This window comes from Cervus canadensis, chromosome 22 (assembly GCF_019320065.1).
Source record: "Cervus canadensis isolate Bull #8, Minnesota chromosome 22, ASM1932006v1, whole genome shotgun sequence".
Taxonomy (NCBI): Eukaryota; Metazoa; Chordata; class Mammalia; order Artiodactyla; family Cervidae; genus Cervus; species Cervus canadensis.
In genome coordinates, this window is record NC_057407.1 from 59,273,042 (window position 1) to 59,295,852 (window position 22,811).

A 22,811-nucleotide genomic window follows, 5' to 3' on the forward strand; every position below is an offset into this window, starting at 1 on the left:
TTTCCTTGCTATTAATTGTGGCTATCTTCTTTTCTATTTAGTAGGACTTATTATGCTTTTTTTTTTCTACTTAGTAGGGCTATTATGAGGTAAATTTAAATGACTTAAATATATGTGTCCTACCATCTCTGAGTACAATTTGATAGACTTTTTCCATCAGTTTCACATTACTCTAATTCCAGAATAAATTCAAGATATAGCCATTTTGAAAAAGTATTGTAAGCTTTATTTGTTTTACAGTGCCAATATTATTGTGGTTGTTGTTGTTCAGTTGCTAAGTCATGCCCAACTCTTTGTGGCAAATATTATTATAAAGTTTGTATTATCACTTAAGGTATATCTGAAAACAATAGTAAAAATTGTGATTTGCATGAATGGTAGATAGGTGGAAAATACTAAGTATTATCATGAAAAAAATTTACATCAGATAGTTATCCACTTAAATGACTAATTTATATAAGGGTGATATTCACGCTCCATAGTAATCTCATTTGTTGTCAATGTCTAAATTCATGAATGGTTAACTTATTCTGTTCTCTTATAGTGTTTTGTTTTCATGTAGACCTAAGGAGAAGTTCAAAATTAAAGATGAGTACTAAAAAAGTTATCCTCCAAAGCCCATTTAACTTATATGAAATAATTTAATTGTTGGTACGGTATGCTAAGAATGATGAAATACCCTTGGGGTCCAATTAGCCAGAGTTAAGAAACTTCACAAAATTTACCTACAAATAGAACATCTGATTGTACTTTGAAGAGTTAACAGACAGACCTTACAGAAAGGTACCATTTATAAATTAACAAAGACACTTACAGACAGTTTTAATTATATAACTTCTTGTTTATGAGCTAACACCTGCCTTGGGCTCTGGCCATGGACCTATATCAGACAAGTTTGTAGGTGAGATTTTTATTTTCAGGAAAACATATAAACTCAGGTTTAAATGGGTTTTGCAAATCATATAATCATGCCTTATCCACACTTAACTGAAATTTGGCACCCTTTTTTAGTATGCAAAATATCAAGAAAGGTAGACTCAACTACAATACTACCAATATAGAAATAAATATATTTTGCTTTTTTCCTATTGATGCATATTTAAATTAGGATTAAAAATAATTAGTGTTAAGAATAACATCAAAATGTTTCCCAGTTAGCAATACAGAATAAGAATTTCCTTTAAGAAGCTGAAGAATTTTTAAAACATCTATATTAAAAATTACACTTAAAAACATGTGCTATATATTACTTATCCATTTCTCTGATTTAAGTGATCATTGTAACTTTTGAATTTTCTACAGCTCTTCAAAATGTGTTGAACATATTCATAAATTATGATCTTTCTCCATTAAAAATATTTTCCATCTGATTTCTTCCCAGAAAAAAAAGTATTATGGAGAGAGGAAAATGAAAAAAAGTATTTCTTCATAGTTATGTCTAAAATACTTGTATTTATAATATGTCTAATTCTTGCTTTATGTACACTAGTCTCTTTGTATGTAGGGGTATATGTAGGTAGATGCCACCTCAGAATAAGAAAATACAATGAAGCTGTTGCACTTTGTTCCACAAGTATACAGTTTTCATTTTGGATAACTTAAAAAGTATCCATTTACCTTTGAAAGGAAAACACATATTTTTTGCAGAATACATTTTATTATGTTTATGTTGTCTCTTCTCTTTTTTCTTTACTCATTCTGTTAGTAATGCAGAATGCTGTAACCAGGAATGGTGGAAGATGGATGCCGTGGGAAGATGGGAGAAGTAGCCATGAGAACACATGTAGCAGAAAAAGGAAGGGGTGGGAAGATCATGCATGTCATGGACTGATGTGCTGCTGCTGTTTGGTAATAACATTTCAGGCATTTAAGGGCATTTGCCATGGACACTTCAGCATATGTAGTGAGTGTCAAATAAATATTTGTTGAATGAGCGAGAATGAAATAGATACTTATAGCAATAGATTTTATATGTGTTTCTATTAGTTAGTCTTAATATATTTGTATGCATAGTGTATTACCTATCTCTATAACTTATCTATTAATGTTATTTCTCTCTGTTCTCCATATTCTTTTTTTTTTCTTTTAGATTGTTGAAAACAGGGATTTCATTTTCTTAACAAACCCTCCTTCCTCTGAATACCTATGGAAGTTTTTTTTTTAATCCAAGTCTACTGAAGTTATCAATTTTTGAAGATGACCATGTTAAATTGTATGTAGAATATAATTTTAAAGAAGAAAAAAAATCACTTGAAACAGTATAATTATCTTGACATACTAACATGCTCTTTCCAAGAGGCAATAGTTATTTTCATACCTACCCCACAATCTATGCCAGAAATTATAAACCTAGACTGTAGCTACCTTTCAATAATTAATTTATGTTTCTCTTAGAGAATAACAATAAACAGAGCTAGAGGACAACAACACTTGAATCCGTGTAGTTTTGTAGTCTGTGTGGTGGTGGTTTTGTCACTAAATTATGTCCAACTCTTGTGATCCCATGGACTATAGCCTGCCAGGCTCCTCTGTCCATGGGATTTCCCAGGCAAAAATACTGGGATGGGTAGCCATTTCTTTCTTCAGGGGATCTTCCCAATCCAGAGATCAAACCGCCATCTCTTGAATTGCAGACAGATTCTTTACTGACTGAGCCACTAGGGAAGCCCATAGTCTGGAAAAGCAGAGCTATTCTTATCCATGGGGAGTGACTATTTACCAAGCATGTCTTATCACTTAATAGGTGTCAGGCACTGCAGACATCATGGCAGACACTATAGCAGTCAGAGTGAAAAACACACCTGAATAACTTATGTATTCTGATAGGTACCAGGGTGGATGTGTCACCAAGGACTTATACACATTTCCATAAATTACTTGCTTATGATAGAAGATAGGGGCTTCCCTGGTAGCTCAGCTGGTAAAGAATCTGCTTGCAATGCAGGAGACCTGGGTTCAATTGCTGGGTTGGGAAGATTCCCTGGAGAAGGGAATGGCAACCCACTCCAGTATTCTGGCCTGGAGAATTCCATGGACTGTACAGTCCATGGAGTCACAAAGAGTTGGACACAACTGAGCTACTTACACTTCACTGTGATAGAAAATTGTTGACTATGTATTTGTTTTCACAGTTAGAACTGAGTGTTCAAGTATAAATTATCATGGAGGAAGGAATTATTCTTAAATTTGCACAGGACCTCTGAGACTTCTCTGGTGGCTCAGACAGTAAAAGCATCTGCCTACAGTGCAGGAGACCCGGATTTGATCCCTGGGTTGGGAAGATCCCCTGGAGAAGGAAATGGCAACCCACTCCAGTATTCTTGCCTGGAAAATCCTATGGACAGAGGAGCTTGGCAAGCTACAGTCCATGGGGTCGCAAAGAGTCAGACATGACTGAGCGACTTCACTTCACTTCTGAGCCTACAAGATACATCTGAGAATTACAACTTATAACCTAATAGACACAGAGGAGGGCTTGAAAGTTTGAGATACTGAGATGATGCAGCAAAGGCCAATGGAGAAGGAACCAAAGTGAGAATCCTGATCTCATGTACATAGCACAGTGGTTTTCAGTAAATCATGTATCAAATGTCCTTATCAATATTTTACAGGTGATATGTACTAAGAGTCTGAAGAGATAAAAGCCATCATTGAAGATGTAAGAAATTCTTGAAGCAAATACTGGGCAAGAATGCTAAAGACATGCTCCACATTTACAGTGACTGCACTATTTTTGTTCTCAGAAATTAAGACCAGAATCTTTTCAAGATTAACAAGCACCATTCTGTATTACTTTTTAGGTAATTCAGGCTCTAAGAAGTTGTTACTTGCTGAATGGATCTTCTTAGGCTTCAAAACAATGTGACTGAATTTGTTCTCTTGGGACTCACACAGAATCCACACTTGCAGAAAGTACTCTTCATTGTCTTTCTGCTCATTTTCCTGTTTACCATGGTGGCCAATCTGCTCATTGCCATCACCATCTCCCTCAGTCCCACACTTTCTGCTCCAATGTACTTTTTTCTCACTTACTTGGCCTTCATAGATGCCTTTTACACATCTGCCACAACTCCTAAAATGACCATTGATCTGCTATACCAAAGGAGAACCATCTCTTGGCGTGGATGCCTAGTTCAACTCTTTTTGGTACACTTCCTGGGAGGATCAGAGATCATAGTCCTCATCGTCATGGCCTATGACCGCTACGTGGCCATCTGCAAGCCTCTGCACTACATGATCATCATGAGACAGCCAGTCTGCCAGCTTCTGGTGGTTGTGGCCTTGGCTGGGGGGATGCTGCATGCTACTGTGCAGATTCTTTTCACAGTAGACTTGACCTTCTGTGGTCACTACGTCATGGACCACTTCATGTGCGATTTCTTCTCACTCTTGGAAATTGCCTGCAGTCACACACACACACTTGGAATGGTGGTGGCAGCCAACAGTGGGGCCATGTGCTTGCTCATTTTTTTCCTGCTCCTCATCTCCTACATAGTCATCCTGAGCTCCCTGAAATCCCATGGCTCTGAAGGACGGCGTAAGGCCCTCTCTACTTGTGGCTCCCACTTTACAGTAGTGGTGCTCTATTTTGTCCCTTGTATATTTAGTTACATGCGTCCCGTGACCACTTACCCTGGGGACAAGTTGGTGAGTGTGTTCTTTATAATCCTCACTCCCATGTTAAATCCTATCATTTACACAGTGAGAAACACAGAGGTGAAACATGCCATGTGGAGTTTGTTGAAGAGGAGAGTAGCTTAGGCTCTCCTTGAGTCCGAGAAAGTAATGATTTATATACATAGGGAAGATTTTGCCTATTGTAAATTGTGAAAGAAATTTAAGAAATTTTTCAGATCATCTCCATTAAAAATATTTCCCATGCTGATTTCTCCCCAGAAAAAGGTATTTTATTGACTAAAAAAAGGACTAGAAACTAACATTTGTTGAGTATTTGATAATGGCTAGTTATTTTCTAGTCTTTTTGATAACTCTTAATGTACTTTACCAAGGCTTGTATGTTCACATTCATAGATTCTGAATAAGCAAGGGAAAGAACTATAATCCCCTAGGGGATCACTGTTGCATAATTTTTCTCCAGTCTTACTGCTCCTGTACTAAATTCTTTATATATGTTTCTTGGATGAAAGTTGCTTTCCATAGGATCTGATTTCATAACTTCTTTAATTTCTGCTTAGCCTGTGGGAAAGTATTCTGGTATAGAAAATCTCCGATAGATATGTGGGAAAGAGACAGATGGGAAGTGCAAGAATCATTACTGATTCTCTTTTTCTGAAATAAGAATTTACTAAAAACACATAGGGAAGTACCCCCCCCCCCAAAAGGAGGAATGAATAATTCACAATCTACTTCATTTTTTTTGCCACATAATTTTGAAATCACTCTTAATTTGCTCTTTCTTATTTGTTTAAATATCCTTGTAGCTCATGGTTTCCTTGAATAATAAGGAAATGTTTTCTTCCATACAAAGACTGAGGAAACACTTGAAATAAGAATGGCAAGCATTTTTTATTTTTAATCAAGTTTCAACAGAAAGTCATTTAATTAGGTTCAAAGCTATGAAGAGAACTATATGTAGCTATGTGTAGGTCTAATACATACATTTACATTAAATGATCCCCTTATTATCTATATGGCATATTTGCTTCAGTTGATTTGTCCATGTAAACTGGTGGTTCCATTATCATTATCTCCATTTTACAGAGAAACAAATTGAAGCCATGAATATTTACTAATTTACTGAAATCAAATCACACATTTTTATCCCATAGTGTGTGTCAGGAAAGCTAGAATACAGCTTCCTTTCAAAAGTTTCAGCTATGAACTTCTGACCAAAGTCTTTAAGACTTAGTTTTGCTTTCATTCAAATGAAACACAGGAGTCTATACTATGTTTAGGTATGCAGATAAGAAACTTACCTGTAGTTTTAATTATCCACTTTGTCCTTCAAGAAAATCATGTTGGAATTGCTGCAGCCTTGTAACAAATGTCTCAAATACAGCACTACAAGTTGATAGTATGGCAAAAGATTCCTTTTTTATAAAACTAAACATTTCTTTCAGATTTTTCTATTAATAAATATTTAATAATATATCATATTAAATATTATTATTGATATATCATTATAATATCAAAATGATGTGATATATATTAATATAAACTTTCCCATTTATAAAACTAAACACTTCTTTCAAATTTTTCCCAGTATTTAAATTGCCCATCATAAAAATAAAATAGCTAAGATGAACTACTGCAAGGTTGCAATGCTCTTCTATGCATGTGAAGGATACAAGGTCATCCTATGTTATATAACTCATAAATCTAAGTTCTCTGACTACAACACTTGTAGCAAATGCTACTTCTGTTATTTCTCAGAAATATCACTTTCTCAAATCCAATGATCAACTGGAAATATTTTTTCCCCTAATTTGCCCATACTGTAATACCAGAGCATCACACTTGTGTGACTGTGTTTACTAAGTTGTGCATGAATGTCGCCAGTTCATAAGAAACCAAACATTTTCCAACAAAGTCTAGGTCTAAAACATAGCATCAGTACTTAACCTATTAAAATTATCCAGTTTGTAATTGCTGATGAGAATGAAATGTTTCAGCAGAATCTCGACTAAATGCTATGTGGTTCATTTTGTCCAATGATTTTTAGAGAAGGGAGGGTAGAACCCTGGGGGAAAGGATGGGAAAAACAGGGAGTAAGAGTGGTTCCTATGCTAAGACCAAACAGAGGATTTGGAGAGGGGAACTCAGGCCAGTGATTGCATCCTAGAGGATATACCTGGGACTCGATGGAAGGGCGAGAAGATTAATGATGCATAAATTATTAATTGCCAACAGCAATCTTTCAAGGTATAAGAACTGAAGGAGGAAATGAAAGGCAGTCTGGCATTCTTAGTGGATATAAAGTCTTGATGGTTTGTAAGTTTAATGCTTGTTTAGATGATCCTTTGCACTATTACCAAGAATCTCCCCTAAGAACCAACTGTCACCTGCTTATCTCTGATACTTTAAAAAAAAAATAATGACATAAGCAATGTTTGGATTTGTTATGTGAGGATATTTTGGTTTAATCTAAACTTTTGATTCCATAAAAATATTAGGCATTAAGTGAGTGGAATGAGTGTACTACTGGTGGAGGCAAGTATGATACATACATTTTGATAGGTTCTTTACATACTTTATTCATGTAGCAGCAAGTATTATTAGAGAGGTCTTCACTCCATTTTATACAGAAGGAAAATGTGATTCAATGAAGTTAGATAACATTATCAGGTCTTTTAGTCTTTGCTTCCTCTACTCCTCTACTCCTCTCACTTATCTCCTTGATATCATGAAGTGAAAAATAGCTAAACACATATCTGATCATTGACTACATTGTGAAGAGTGTCACTGAGACATTATTCTCAGTGGGAGGCATTTTCTTCCCTTCATCTCCCTCCCATTAATCTTCATTCCCCAGGTTACTTATACTCTATAGACTCTTCTTGTGTTAATGAAAAACCATCTGATGATTTTTTTCTGCAGATACATTCCATTCATGGGCATCGTGATAAATGAGATGAAATAGGCTCAGGTAAGGAAGTGCAAATGTTTGAATTTCAAAGGACGTGACACTTGGGGGAAAGAGGTATTTAAAGGAAAAATATGCAGCTCAATCACTGAGGAAATTGATATTCTGTTTGAGCATAAGGTAGCACCTTGAAAAACTACATAGGTGCATTTCCATAGAGCTCTCCCAATGCTATTCTGTAGTGTACACAATTATTACTGGAAAAAGTGGCTCTATGTTCTACTCTATTCAGTGCAGGACTTAAAATTACCTGCACTGAATAAAGTACAACATAGAGCCACTTTTTCCAGAATATATATATATATATAAGGTGACTATATATATATATAGTTTGGTGCCTACACTGGGCCAGAGACTTATGGGAGCTGGTATACAACTTTAAGTACACACACAAAAAAGTTCTTTTTTATGGGACTAAAGTTCCAAGGTGGAGTAGATAGGTAATAAGCAAGTAAGCACATAAACTAAAAGTATAATTTTGCTAGTAATGCATAAGATTAAAAAAAAAATTATAAGAGGGTGATGCCAGAGAGAAGAATTAGATATATCTATTTGTGTAGTTGTTTGAAGCAAAGACAGATTTTCAGTTTGATCCAAGTTTAAATAACTACGTTATACATCTTCCTTTTGAAAAATAAGTAAGTTATTTTAAAACATGCATTTGAAATGGGGGAAACATCTCTCCCAACAAAGCAAAACTAATTCCTTGGGGGATGAATATTTCTTACTATTTTTCTGTTATAATGCACAGATATACACAAATCACACGAATAGCTTGTATATTTGTGGTATTACTCTTTTCAAGGCAGAGAAAATTAAGGAACAAAATCTCTAAGAAAGCACATCTGAGATGAATAATGAAAGGAAAAAAAAATCACTAACTTATACCCAAGCGACTAAGTAAGATCATGGGGTAACTTTAGAAAGATAGTAAAGATCATCCAAACACAGAACATGACCCATCGCCTTCATGAATCATATTCAGTAAAATTCAGATGCTCCTCCTTCTCAGGAGATTTCATTAAGTGGCCAAGTTGTAATCTGTTGTGAAATGTGTTGTAAATCGATATTTACTACAAATGAAGTTAGAAAAAGAATGAAGGCTGTGACCCTCACTATTTCTAAATTGAAAGTATTGATAATACTAACCATTATGCACTGAGAAGAGTTTCCCAAGTGGCACTAGAGGTAAAGAACACGCCTACCAATGCAAGAGACATAGGCAACGTGGATTTGACCCATGGGTTGGGAAGATCCCCTGGAGGAGGGCATGGAGACCCACACCAGTATTCTTGCCTGGAGAATCCCATGAGCAAATGAGCCAGGCCACTGCAGTCCCCATGGACTCAAAAAGTTGGTCAGGACTGAAACGACTTAGCATGATGCATGCATTAAGAAAGAATGTAGTTATTATTTTTCAAACCTGAGGTACATTTTCAAATCCTTTATAAAGGCAACTGTCCTGTAGTTAGATATGACACAGTGTTAATAATAATATTGAAAGAATAGAGAGCACCAGGTTACATGATAGAAAAATTCAGTCCTTGGTACTAATTAGGTGGCCAAGAACAAGTCTTATTAACTTCATCTATATTATCAGGCAAATGAATCATTGTGTGGACTTTCTTACATTCGAGAAGAGAGCTTACCTGTTGAATAAATAAATGAATGGTTAATATTATAACATGATCTAGCTTTGTAGGTGTGGAGCACCAGCTTGGCCTGGGTCCAGGGAAACTCTGCCCCTGGGAAAAGGGGATCATTGCAGGGGTGGATGGGACTCACGGGTATGTTGACTAATGCCTCAGTCAGTAGAAACAGCCTCAAAGGGATGCAGTTGAAATGATGAAAGTCTACATTTTGAAATCCTGTGCCATTTGAAAATAGCACTTTGATCTGTTTAGCCCAGGTCTATTACCCAAAGGAGAACATCTCAATGATGCTGTATCTTCAAAGATGTGGACTGTTAAGTGTTTACAAATTGAACTCAAATATACCTAAGTGACAGGCTTATTTCCATGATTTTGTAAACAGCTTAGCTGGCTGTCTTTGTGGCAATCTTTCCTATTTAGATGAAATTTGAATTCCTCTACCATCCACAACAGTGTCTATCTATATATGTCCTTGGCCACTTAGACCACCTGTTTTAAATATTTCTTCAAAATCATTAGAACCACTGGTCCTATCAAAATGACTCCTTATTAGTTGATCAGTTGTTTTGCTTCAAGTGTGGTACTGATTTACTTGCCTCTATGCTTGGATTTGCTATGATGAAACTAATGTGTCATTATTCCTAGAGAAAAGTTTGCTTTAGCACATCCTAGATGGGACAATGGTTTTGGCTCTCCTGATGTGATCCCAAAATATCTACTTGTATAATCTGTGCATTCTACTTACTGGGACCACAGGTGATTATCTTTTAGAGGTCACTAACATGAGGTAACATGAGATTGAGTTTTTGAGGAGGCAGTTTTAACAACTTATTTAAGTATTAAATGTGCTTTTATTAATTCAAACTACTAATTTTAAATCATTGAAATAACTGAATCACTTATATAAGGTGACAAGTATATTTAAAAAGTGTCAGCAGTTCACCTGCTTTGTCTGTATAAACACATTAAAGCCTCAAGAGGAAGTCTTGAGTAATCAACAATTTTTATCTTGACTTACAATCCAGATCATGAGATGAGTGAATGAAAGAATGTGTTTCACCAGATCTGAAAGAGACACGTGTACCCCAATGTTCATCACAGCACTGTTTATAATAGCCAGGACATGGAAGCAACCTAGATGCCCATCAGCAGACGAATGGATAAGGAAGCTGTGGTACATATACACCATGGAAAATTACTCAGCCATTAAAAAGAATACATTTGAATCAGTTCTAATGAGATGGATGAAACTGGAGCCCATTATACAGAGTGAAGTAAGCCAGAAAGATAAAGACCAATACGGTATACTAACGCATATATATGGAATTTAGAAAGATGGTAACAATAACGCTATATGCAAAACAGAAAAAGAGACACAGATGTACAGAACAGACTTTTAGACTCTGTGGGAGAAGGCGAGGGTGGGATGTTCAGAGAGAACAGCATTGAAACAAGTATACTATCAAGGGTGAAACAGATCTCCAGCCCTGGTTTGGATGCATGAGACAAGTGCTCAGGGCTGGTGCACTGGGAAGACCCAGAGGGATGGGATGGGGAGGGAGGTGGGAGGGGGGATCAGGATGGGGAACACATGTAAATCCATGGCTGATTCATGTCAATGTATGGCAAAAACCACTACAATATTGTAAAGTAATTAGCCTCCAACTAATAAAAATAAATGGAAAATTAAATTAAATTAAATTTAAAAAATTAAAAAAAAGAAAGAGTGTGTTTCAGAAACATTTCTTAGAAAAAGGAGGAACAGGAGCATCTAGTATGGAGAAAAGAGTTTTAGACAAATTTTATGTTTTCCTTTTTTCGTGCAGTTTTCTATGTGTGTGCCTATATGTGTATTATTATGTGTATTTCTGCTTTCCACTTATAATAATTTTCTTTAACTTTATTTTTCTGCTACTTACCTTTGAGAAAGACTTTTGGTAGTGCTTTTCTTTCTGTTTTGATGAGTTAATAATTTTAATTATTTAATGGATCCAATAATTTGGATCACACATACAGACAAAAATGCAACATATATGTGTATTTGTGAGCAGCTTTGCCCACAGGGATGGTGTCTGTGTTGTTGCTGAGGGTGATGCTGATGATTTGTTCTTGGTGAAACCAAGAAAGGTTGGGGTCATTAGAGTCGGACACGACTGAGCAACTTCACTTTCACTTTTCACTTTCATGCATTGGAGAAGGAAATGGCAACCCACTCCACTGTTCTTGCCTGGAGAACCCCAGGGACAGGGCAGCCTGGTGGGCTGACATTTATGGGGTCGCACAGAGTTGGACACGACTGAAGCGACGCAGCAGCAGCAGCAGCAGCAGCATCACCAATTTAGATATAAGAGATAGATCTCTCTCTCTCTCTCTCTTTTATTTTTTTCAATTTATGGTGAGGAGTCTGCCTGCAATGCAGGAGACCAGGGTTTGATCCCTGTGTCAGGAGGAACCCCTGGAGATGGGAATGACTGCCACTCCAATATTATTGCCTTGAGAATTCCATGGATAGAGGAGCTTGGAAGGCTCACGGGAACCTAAGAGAGGAAACTGACATATTCATGGGGTCGCAGAGTCAGACATGACTGAGCAACTAACATGCTTAATTTTTTCTTAAAATGGATAAATACCTAGTTATTATATCTCAATTGTTGATAAAAATTTTGTATGTTTAGCCAAATGTAGGGTAGAATAAATTGAGCAGTAAGTAAAAGAAAAGAAAAAATGTGCTAGGGCAAATGAAGAAATACACGATGAGCTAATATTCACTGGGACAAAATGATTGGGTTGGTATTTTGTTCCTGGTTGGCAGTAGCTTTAAAACGGTGCTGAAGCTGATTTTTCCCTCCATCACTGTGACCTTAATTCTGTGATTTGGCATAGTAGTATCTTTAAATACAGGTGTACTTTTAAAATGTAGTAGAAAATCCCAGTGAATTTAATTAAGCAAGAATCAGTCTTGGACATTTTCCAATTCTAAGACTTAATAATAAATGTCATTAGAAGGGATAAAATGTCCAGTGATCTTTGCCTCTGGTGGGAAAAAAAGATAATATCTTTTTAAAAACTGATAGAACGTTTTCAGAAGGACCTTCTTAGGCTTAAAGAACTGAAGATGTGGATATCAAAATATCAAAAGAGAAAGAGAGAGAGGAAACAGCGCAGGAATGTATCTCAGAATCTCAAATCAACTAGTCTGGCCACACCAACAGAACTGATTGAGAAGGACTAAACAGCTGAATGCTTTTTTTTTTTTTTTGAAGGTAGTAAGGAAGTAAGTTACTTATGATAAATTTTCCTGGGAAATGGCTAGTTGCTATCTTCCTGTGTAAACATAGAGCTTGGTGGTCTTTTCAATAAATTATTTAAACATGGTAAACCTTTGTTTTTTGTAGTTGCCATGGTATTTCTCTTAAACAATCTACAATTAAATTAAAATGTCTTCTGAATAATCAGAAGATTCCATGAAGAAAATTAATAGAGAGCTGAATGTAATAAAATATTTCCTCAAGTAATAATGCAGGCTTTCACTCTCTGTTGTAATACTAGAAGATAGAAGAATTCCAGCTTTCTATGAGCAACATAAAGAAGCTTTCTTCACATTGTGAGCAAGCCTCCACAAGGTAAGACTGATAGGAAATGGTGGGAACCAGTCTTCACAATGGTGTGGCTTTATTATGTAAGATATTGAATCATTTTGAAATAAATCAAACTTAGGTTCCAGTTCTACTTTTATCACTTAAAGCTGCTTGACTTTGGGGAAGTTAGCTAGATACTCTGAACCTCATTTTCTTAGACTATAAAATGGTAATTGTTGCTGTTTAGTGCTAAGCTGTGTTCAACTCTTTTTGCTACCTCGTGGTCTGTACACTGCCAGTTTCCTCTGTTCACAGGATTTCTCAGGCAAGAATACTGGAGTGGGTTGCTATTTACTCTTCTAGGGGATTTTCCCAACCCATGGACTGAACCTCCATCTCCTGCTTTGAAAAGTGAGTTCTTTAACCTCTGAGCCTCCAGGTAAGCCCAAAATGGTGGCTACAATTCTTTTAACTGCAAATGTTAAATGTGATACATTAAATGGTGAGTGATTGATTGGAATCCACTGTTAAAGTTTAGAGCAGTTGAGTAATATGATAAGAACAAGATTTAAAGAGTAAAGTTTGGACTACTTCCAGAGAACAAATTGAAGGCCAGAATAAAAGTGGAGAGGCTTGGAAAGCTATGGCAATGGGCAAAGAAGGAAATGGGGGACAAGAAATGACCAAATTTGTGTTATATTTCAAAAATAGAAACAGTAGGATTTAGTTAAAAGTATCAATAAGTAATACGAGAGCCAAAAGGGAGTGCAAGATACTGTTTTTTGTTTTTCTTTCTGAACAATTACATCAAAGGGGGGACTATGCAATGACATGGGAGACAACTTTTTATTGTGTAAAATTTAACATTTGTTTTATAAATACTAAACTTATATCCAACTGAAGAGGTCCAAAAATGCTTCCTATACAAGTCTGGGAATTTGGTTAGAGATATGGACTGGAATTCCCTGGTGTCTCAGATGGTAAAGCATCTGCCCGAAATGCAGGAGACCCAGGTTCGACCCCTGGGTCGGGAAGATCCCCTGGAGAAGGAAATAGCAACCCACTCCAGTACTCTTGCCTAGAAAATTCTATGGACGGAGGGGCCTGGTGGGTTCCTGTCCATGGGGTCACAAAGAGCTGGACACGAATGAGTGACTTCACTTTATGGACTGGAAACACAAATTTGACTGCTTCACTATTTATTGGTCAGAAAAAAAGAAGAATAGTAACTAAAGACCCTAAGAAAAGTCTCAGTGAGTTCTGCGGCAATACAGGGCAGTGACTTTCTATTCATAGTTGAGCTGCTCACTCTGAATGTGTTTATTACTGATAGCTTATATGGGTATTTAGTATTACAATTTCAGAACTTCAGAAATGTTTTACCTTTTTATGGAATTCCCTTTCCATTTTTTCTTGTTCTATCATTTTTCCTTTAAAACTCAGTTGATTATCCAGATTGATTTGTTGAATATTTGCTAAAGACTAGTCTTTAAGCTCTGACATATGATAAATCCAAATGGCAGTATCTCATTGTTTGCTTAGCTTTTGTACTTATATTTTTCAGAGGAAAAAATACTACTGTAAATTGTAAATAGCCAATATGTAACTGTGTCATATGCAAATGTGTGACTGTTGGCAATGTCATCTCAGAACAGAAAAATAAAGTTTATTTACTGTATGGAAAAAAAAAAAAAAAAAAAACAACTCAGTTGAAATGTTCTTTTTTTTTCCCCAGGAAATATTCTCTGAATTAAGCTTGCTATATCTCTACACTATGACTCTAAGTATAGTAGTGTTAGTCACTTGGTTGTATCCAAATCTGTGACTCCATGGATTCCTCTGTCCATGGAATTCTTCAGGCAAGAATACTGGGGTGGGTTACCATTTCCTACTCCAGGGGATCTTCCTGACCCAGGGATTGAACCCAGGTCTCCCACATTGCAGTGAGATTCTTTACCATCTGAGCCACCAGGGAAGCCTGTGACTTTTAGCATCCTGTGAATATTCTTATAAGGCATCTCTGGTCCAGAATTGTTTAATGCCTCATTATGTATCATATCAATAAGAGTAGGACAGTATGACATCCACTTTGGTGATCACATTTTCTGAAACAATGAAGAAAAATAGGTGCTCTATACACATTGTGGTAATTGCATGGATACATAAAGTGATTAATTTATAATGCACTTAAAAAATCTCACCCTTATTTTGTAGGTATACAGTTTCTAATATGTAAACTCAGCTCCTGTCCAGACTAGATGGAATCAAGGAACAATGTAACTTACTTCGTCCTCCTGGGCCTCACACAGAATCCAAAGGAACAGAAAGTCCTTTTTGTTATGTTCTTACTCTTCTACATTTTGACTGTGGTGGGCAACCTGCTCATTATCGTGACTATAAATGTCAGTAAGACCCTGAACTCACCAATGTACTTTTTTCTTGCTAGCTTATCAATTATGGATGTTGCTTATTCATCTTCTATGACACCCAGATTGATTTCAGATTTGTTCTTTGGGGAAAATACCATATCTTTTGAAGCCTGCATGAGTCAACTGTTTATAGAGCACATTTTTGGTGGATCAGGAGTCTTCCTTCTCCTGGTGATGGCCTATGACCGCTATGTGGCCATCTGTAAGCCTTTGCGTTATTTGGTTATTATGAGGCAAAGGGTGTGTGTTGTGTTGCTGGTGGTATCATGGGTGGGAGGTTTTGTGCACTCAGTAATTCAGCTTAGCACTGTTTATGGGCTCCCATTCTGTGGCCCCAATATCATTGATCATTTTTTGTGTGATATGTTCCCCTTATTGGAACTCGTCTGTTCTGACACTTATATCATTGGCATCTTAGTGTTGGCCAATGGAGGACTGATCTGCACTCTTGTTTTTATGCTCTTACTCATCTCCTATGGAGTCATCCTACACTCTCTGAAGAACCTGAGTCAGAAAGGGAGGCAGAAAGCCCTCCAGACCTGTGGTTCCCATATCACTGTTGTTGTCTGCTTCTTTGTTCCCTGTATTTTTATGTATGTAAGACCTGCTAAGACCTTCCCCATTGACAAATCATTGAGTGTGTTTTTCACAATCATAACCCCCATGCTGAACCCATTAATCTACAGTTTAAGAAATTCTGAGATGACTAATGCTATGAAGAAGCTCTGGAGAAAAAAAGTCAGATCAGATATTAAATAAGTATGATATCTATAATGAAGAAACTAATTTAGCTTTAGGATCAATTTCTTTGTAATGGAAAATCTTTATAAATGTGGTGCAAGATTTCCTTCTTTCTAAAGGATTTACAATAATTAAAACAGAACTGATTGTTCATAAACAATGACAATTTCTCTGCTAGTATGTAACCTCTCTATCTGGTTTATCTGATTTAATCATTGCACCTGAAGAGGTGGAATACCTTTACAGTTAAGGCAACAATAAATAAGGTAATATGTTAGTCAATGAAATTTTTATAGAATACGCTGATTTTTAACTAAACTCTGGGTTTACTTTCATTACTTTCTCATTCTTAAAGTCAGATTCTTATCTTTTACCTTCATTCTAATGATTATAATAGTTGAATTGTTTAATGCTATATGGACCATGTTCTTTATTCAATTTCATTTGCTTTACCACTTAACTTTTTAGTGTAACATTTTTTAAAATCAAAATTGAAAGTATAATAAACAATTACAAATATTAAATAAAGAGTCCATGAAAAATGAAAGAGAGTAGAATAAACCTCATACATATCCCAAATCAGTATCCCCCTCTTCTCCCAGATGCAGTCACTTTGTTTCTGAGATTCAACTAATAATCTTTGCAAATACAAGTGTGTTTTCATATATGTTTGTATTGATGCCACTGTGTATAAACTTTGCACTACTTAGCCTTCTGAAGATCTTTAAATACCAGGCCATATGTGTGCATGAGGGCTAAGCTATTTCAGTCATATCCGACTTTTTGCCACCCTGGGGACGGTAGCCCTCCAGCCTCTTCCTCCACAGGATTCTTCAGGCGAGAATACTGAAGTGGGTTGCCATAACTTTCTCCAAGGGATCTTCCCAACCCAGGGATTGAACCCTGTCTCTTATGTCTCCTGCACTGGCAGGCAGGTTCTTTACCACTAGCATAACCTGGGAAGCCCTACTAGTCCATATAGACCTAAGTAATTGTCAATTTTCTCATACTGCTTTACTTTTTTTAATGTAGAAATATTGGCTTATTAATTTATAAAAGATGTACCATGATAATATATGATGCTGATTGTGCAGAATAAATAGAAATTCTCTGAAATATGTTCTCAATTTTTATGTAAATCTAAAAGAATTTTCTGTTTTAAAATTTTTATTTGTGGTGGCTCAGTGGTAAAGAATCCTTCTGCCAATGCAGTAGACACGGGTTCAATCCCTGGGTAGGGACGATCTCCTGGAGAAGAAAACAGGAACCCACTCCAGTATTTTTGCCTGAATAATTCTATGAACAAAGGAACCTGATAGCCTATAGTTCACGGGGTTGCAAAAAGAGTCAGACAACATAGCGACCAAACAGCTACATAGTTGATTTACAATGTTGTGCTATTTTCTACTGTATAGCAAAGTGAATCAGATATAGGTATACATATATCCCCTCTTTTTTAAAATTATTTTCTGTTTTGGTCACCACAGACAATAAGTAAAGCTCCCTATGCTATGCAGCAAATTCTCATTAGTTACCTATTTTACACATAGTGTCAATACTCTATTTATGTTAACCCCAATCTCACAATTCATCCCTTGCCTGCATTTCTCCCTTGGCATCTATATGTTTCCTACATCTGAGTCTCTATTTGTGCTTTGTAAAGAAGATCATATGTATCAATTTATTCAGATTCTGCATATTTGCATTATTATACAGTATTTGCATTTATCTTTCTGATGTACTTCACTCTGTCTGACAGTCTCTAGGTCACCCATGTCTCTATAAACGACTCAGTTTCATTCCTTTCTATAGCTGTGTCATTCCTGGCTCTTACTCTACTTCTTTATAAAGATACAGTCTTTATAAACTGGATATAACATCAGTTTGAGCAAACTGGGAGATGGTGAGGGGCAGGGAGGCCTGGGGTGCTGCAGTTCATGGGGTCACAAGGAGTCGTACATGACCGAGTGACTGAGCAACAAAGATGCACTAGAATTGATGTCCGTGAAATAGAAAAGAACAAATGACTCCTACTGGATCTTATTCTTTTACTTTAAACTTTGTATTTTATTACTATTGGTACAAGTTAATCACTAAAGGGATGCTGCCTATAGCTTAAAGAATATAAAAGAAATGGCTCATCTCAGGGAAAATGCCTTCCATGCATGAATATTAAAATAAAATACATTTGTTTAGTTCAAGGAAACATCCTGATCAGGCCCACTGCTGAATGACTGCAGGAAATAAGAAATTAACACGTGCCCTCTGGAGTATGGCCAGAAGTAGAAAATATTTGCATCAGTTTACTGCCTCTTAAAATTTTGCTCCTTCATTTTTGCTCATTCCATTTTTGCTCTATAAAGAAACTAGCACACAAACCCATGGATGACAATCCTTTCAAACACCAGCCCACTGTACCCTCTTTCGACTAGCTTTCTGAACAAAGTTCCCTTTTCTTGTCCTAACAACTTGTCTCTCCATTTATTGGCCTGATGTGCAGCAAGCAGTACACACTTGGACACAATGACAAAAACTCATTTTTATTATAATCTTAACCAGTCATTCACTTTAAGAGCCCCATTTTTATAGTTTTTCTTTTGTTGGTAAGGATTTTATGTTTAATATATTTCATGTGCATTTTTAAGGAATGGGTGGTAGCATTCAGTATATTCTAATGGTTGAGAGCATAGTCTTTTTGAGAAAGATTCTTCTAAGATTAAATCTTAGCTTTGCCTCTAATAATGTAAACTTTGGCAAAATATGCCTTTCTTATTTTTTATTAAAATGAAGATATTTTCAAGATCAAAGAAAATAATCCAAATAAGTTCTTAGACAACTAAAAGTGAAAAGAAAGTGAAAGTTGCTCAGTCATGTCTGACTCTTTGTGACCTTGGAATTCTCCAGACCAGAATACTGGAATGAATAGCCTTTTCCTTCCTCAAGGGATCTTCCCAACCCGGGGATCAAATCTAGGTCTCCTGCATTGCAGGCAGATTATTTAGGAGCTGAACTTAAGTGCTCATTAATGTTAGTTATTTTGGACACTTTATTGCCAACAATAGAGCCCTTTAAACTGTAATAGAACTACTCACCTGGCTTAGAGTGTTAAACTAATAAATGTATAACATATATATATGTATATAGCTTCCATGGTGGCTCAGTTGGTAAAAAAATCCCCTTGCAATGCAAGAGATCTCCTGCAATGCAGGAGACCTGTGTTCGATCCTTGGTAGGGAAGATCCTCTGGAAAAGGAAATGGCAACACACTTCAATATCCTTGCCTGGGAAATCCCATGGACAGAGGATCCTGGCAGTCTACAGTTCATGGGGTTGCAAAAGATGGACATGACTTAGTGACTGAACCACCAAAAATATATATGTATGTGTGTTTCTGTTTATAAATATATATATTTATATGTATCAGTCAGTCAGTTCAGTAACTCAGTCGTGTCCAACTCTTTGTGACCCCAAAATCACAGCATGCCAGGCCTCCCTGTCCATCACAAACTCCCAGAGTCTACTCAAACACATGTCCATCGAGTTGATGATGCCATCAACATCCAGTTGATGATGTCGTCCCTTTCTCCTCCTGCCCCAATCCTTACCAGCATTAGGGTCTTTTCCAATGAGTCAACACTTCCCATCAGGTGGCCAAAGTAGTTGAGTTTCAGCTTCAACATCATTCCTTCCAACGAACACCCAGGACTGATCTCCTTTAGCATGGACTGGTTGGATCTTCTTGCAGTCCAAGGGGCACTCAAGAGTTTTCTCCAACACCACAGTTCAAAAGCATAAATTCTTTAGCACTCAGCCTCTTCACAGTCCAACTCTCACATCTATACATGACCACTGGAAAAACCATAGCCTTGACCAGACGGACCTTTGTTGGCAAAGTAATGTCTCTGCTTTTAAATGTGCTATCTAGATTGGTCATAACTTTCCTTCTAAGGGGTAAGTGTCTTTTAATATCATGGCTGCAATCACCATCTGCTGTGATTTTGGAGCCCCCCCAAAATAAAGTCTGACACGGTTTTGCCCTCTATTTCCCATGGAGTGATGGGACCAGATGCCATTGATCTTAGTTTTCTGAATGTTGACCTTTAAGTCAACTTTTTCACTCTCCTCTTTCACTTTCATAAAGAGGCTTTTTAGTTCCTCTTCACTCTGCTATAAGGGTGGTGTCATCTGCATATCTGAGGTTATTGATATTTCTCCCAGCAATCTTGATTCCAGCTTGTGCTTCTTCCAGCCCAGCGTTTCTCATGATGTACTCTGCATATAAGTTAAATAAGTAGGGTGACAATATACAGCCTTGATATACTCCTTTTCCTATTTGGAACCAGTCTGTTGTTCCATGTCCAGTTCTAACTGTTGCTTCCTGACCTGCATGCAGGTTTCTCTAGAGGCAGTTCAGATGGTCTGGTACTCCCATCTCTTTCAGAATTTTCCACAGTTTATTGTGATCCACACAGTCAAAGGCTTTGGCATAGTCAATAAAGCAGAAATAGATATTTTTCTGGAGATTTCTTGCTTTTTCGATGATCCAGTGGGTGTTGGCAATTTGACCTCCGGTTTCTCTGCCTTTTCTAAAACCAGCTTGAACATCTGGAAGTTCACAGTTCATGTATTGCTGAAGCCTGGCTTGGAGAATTTTGAGCATTACTTTACTAGTGTGTGAGATGAGTGCAATTGTGCGGTAGTTTGAGCATTCTTTGGCATTGCCCTTCTTTGGCACTGGAATGAAAACTGACCTTTTCCAATCCTGTGGCCACTGCTGAGTTTTCCAAATTTTCTGGCATATTGAGTGCAGCACTTTCACAGCATCATCTTTCAGAATTTGAAATAGCTCAATTGGAATTCCATCACCTCCACTAGCTTTGTTCATAGTGATGCTTTCTAAGGCCGTCTCGACTTCACATTCTAGGATGTCTGGCTCTAGGTGAGTGAGAACATCCTCGTGATTATCTGGGTCATGAAGATCTTTTTTGTACAGTTTTTCTGTGTATTCTTGCCACCTCTTCTTAATATCTTCTGCCTCTGTTAGGTCCATAGCATTTCTGTTCTTTATTGAGCCCATCTTTACATGAAATGTCCCCTTGGTATCTCTAATTATCTTGAAGAGATCTCTAGTCTTTCCCATTCTGTTATTTTCCTCTATTTCTTTGTATTGATCTCTGAGGAAGGTTTTCTTATCTCTCCTTGCTATTCTTTGGAACTCTGCATTCAAATGGGAATATCTTTCCCTTTCTCCTTTGCTTTTTGCTTCTCTTCTTTTCACAGCTGTTTGGAAAGCCTCCTCAGACAGCCATTTTGCTTTTTTGCATTTCTTTTCCATGGGAATGGTCTTAATCCCTGTCTCCTGTACAATGTCACGAGTCTCCGTCCATAGTTCATAGGCACTCTGTCTATCAGATCTATTCCCTTAATCTTTTTCTCACTCCTACTGTTTAATCATGAGGAATTTGATTTAGATCATACCTGAAAAGTCTAGTGGTTTTCCCTACTTTCTTCAATTTAAGTCTGAATTTGCCAATATGGAATTCATGATCTGAGCCATAGCCAGCTCCCAGTCTTGTTTTTGCTGACTCTATAGAGCTTCTCCTTCTTTGGCTGCAAGGAATATAATCAATCTGATTTCGGCGTTGACCGTCTGGTGATGTCCTTGTGTAGAGTCTTCTCTTGTGTTGTTAGAAGAGGGTGTTTGCTATGATCAGTGTGTTCTCTTGGCACAACTCTAGTAGGCTTTGCCCTACTTAATTCCGTACTCCAAGGCCAAATTTGCCTGTTACTCCAGGTGTTTCTTGACTTCCTACTTTTACATTTAAGTCCCCTTTAATGGAAAGGACATCTTTTTTTTTGGGTGTTAGTTCTAAAAGGTCTTGTAGGTCTTCATAGAACCATTCAACTTCAGCTTCTTCAGCATTACTGGTTGAGGCATAGACTTGGATTACCGTGATATTGAATGGTTTGCCTTGGAATTGAACAGAGATCATTCTGTCATTTTTGAGATTATTATGTGTGTGTGTGTATATATATATATATCTATTTATATATGAATTCATTAATTAATCTAATTTTAGGAAAGTTTGTACATAATTTCTCTCTCTCAGCCAGGAAGAACACTGTGAAAGCTGACTGGTCTTGTATGCATTCTTGCTTCGAATGGTCCTTTATATCTTTGGCCTTACCTGAATTTATTTTTCTTATTCTTTCCTTATAAACTGGCCCTGTACTTTCAAAAATTTAAGTGACACAGCTGTAAGTCTAAGTCACCTAACAACACGTGTGTGATAAGTCAAAACATTTTTTGCTATGAACATGAGTTCATTATAACATGCTAGTAGTATGTGTCAGAGAAGGCAATGGCACCCCACTCCAGTACTCTTGCCTGGAAAATCCCGTGGATGTAGGAGCCTGGTAGGCTGCAGTCCATGGGGTTTCTAAGAGTCGGACACGACTGAGAGACTTCACTTTCACTTTTCACTTTCACACATTGGAGAAGGAAATGGCAATCCACTCCAGTGTTCTTGCCTGGAAAATCCCAGGGATGGGAGAGCCTGGTGGGCTGCCTTCTATGGGATCACACAGAGTCGGGCACAACTGAAGTGACTTAGCAGCAGCAGCAGCAGTATATGTAAAGACTACAAATATAGGAAGTTCAGAAGCAGAATAGGGTGTCTGTTTTGTTCAGCATCACATATCCTGAGCTAGAAGACAATTTGGCCCAGAATCCACCAGGGAAGCCCAAATTAATGCTTAATTAATATTTACTGAATGAATAACCATCATCTCTTATTAACCTTCATAG

At 37.0% G+C, this 22,811-nt stretch overlaps 2 protein-coding genes across 2 annotated transcripts; both read left to right on the plus strand.

The window, feature by feature from the left end:
- Nucleotides 1–3,834: 3,834 nt before the first annotated feature.
- On the plus strand, nt 3,835–4,761 carry LOC122424238 (olfactory receptor 140-like). Its single transcript, XM_043441791.1, has one exon. The coding sequence runs from the start codon at nt 3,835–3,837 to the stop codon at nt 4,759–4,761; it is 927 nt and encodes a 308-aa protein (XP_043297726.1).
- Nucleotides 4,762–15,091: 10,330 nt separating this feature from the next.
- On the plus strand, nt 15,092–16,021 carry LOC122424835 (olfactory receptor 4A47-like). The gene has a single exon (XM_043443060.1). It carries the CDS (start codon nt 15,092–15,094, stop codon nt 16,019–16,021), a length of 930 nt encoding a protein of 309 aa, XP_043298995.1.
- The last annotated feature ends 6,790 nt before the right edge of the window (nt 16,022–22,811 follow it).

Excerpts from the sequence above, each read along its gene's own strand:
- LOC122424238 (XM_043441791.1), top strand. The coding sequence starts at position 3,835 with ATGGATCTTCTTAGGCTTCAAAACAATGTGACTGAATTTGTTCTCTTG.
- LOC122424835 (XM_043443060.1), top strand. The coding sequence starts at position 15,092 with ATGGAATCAAGGAACAATGTAACTTACTTCGTCCTCCTGGGCCTCACA.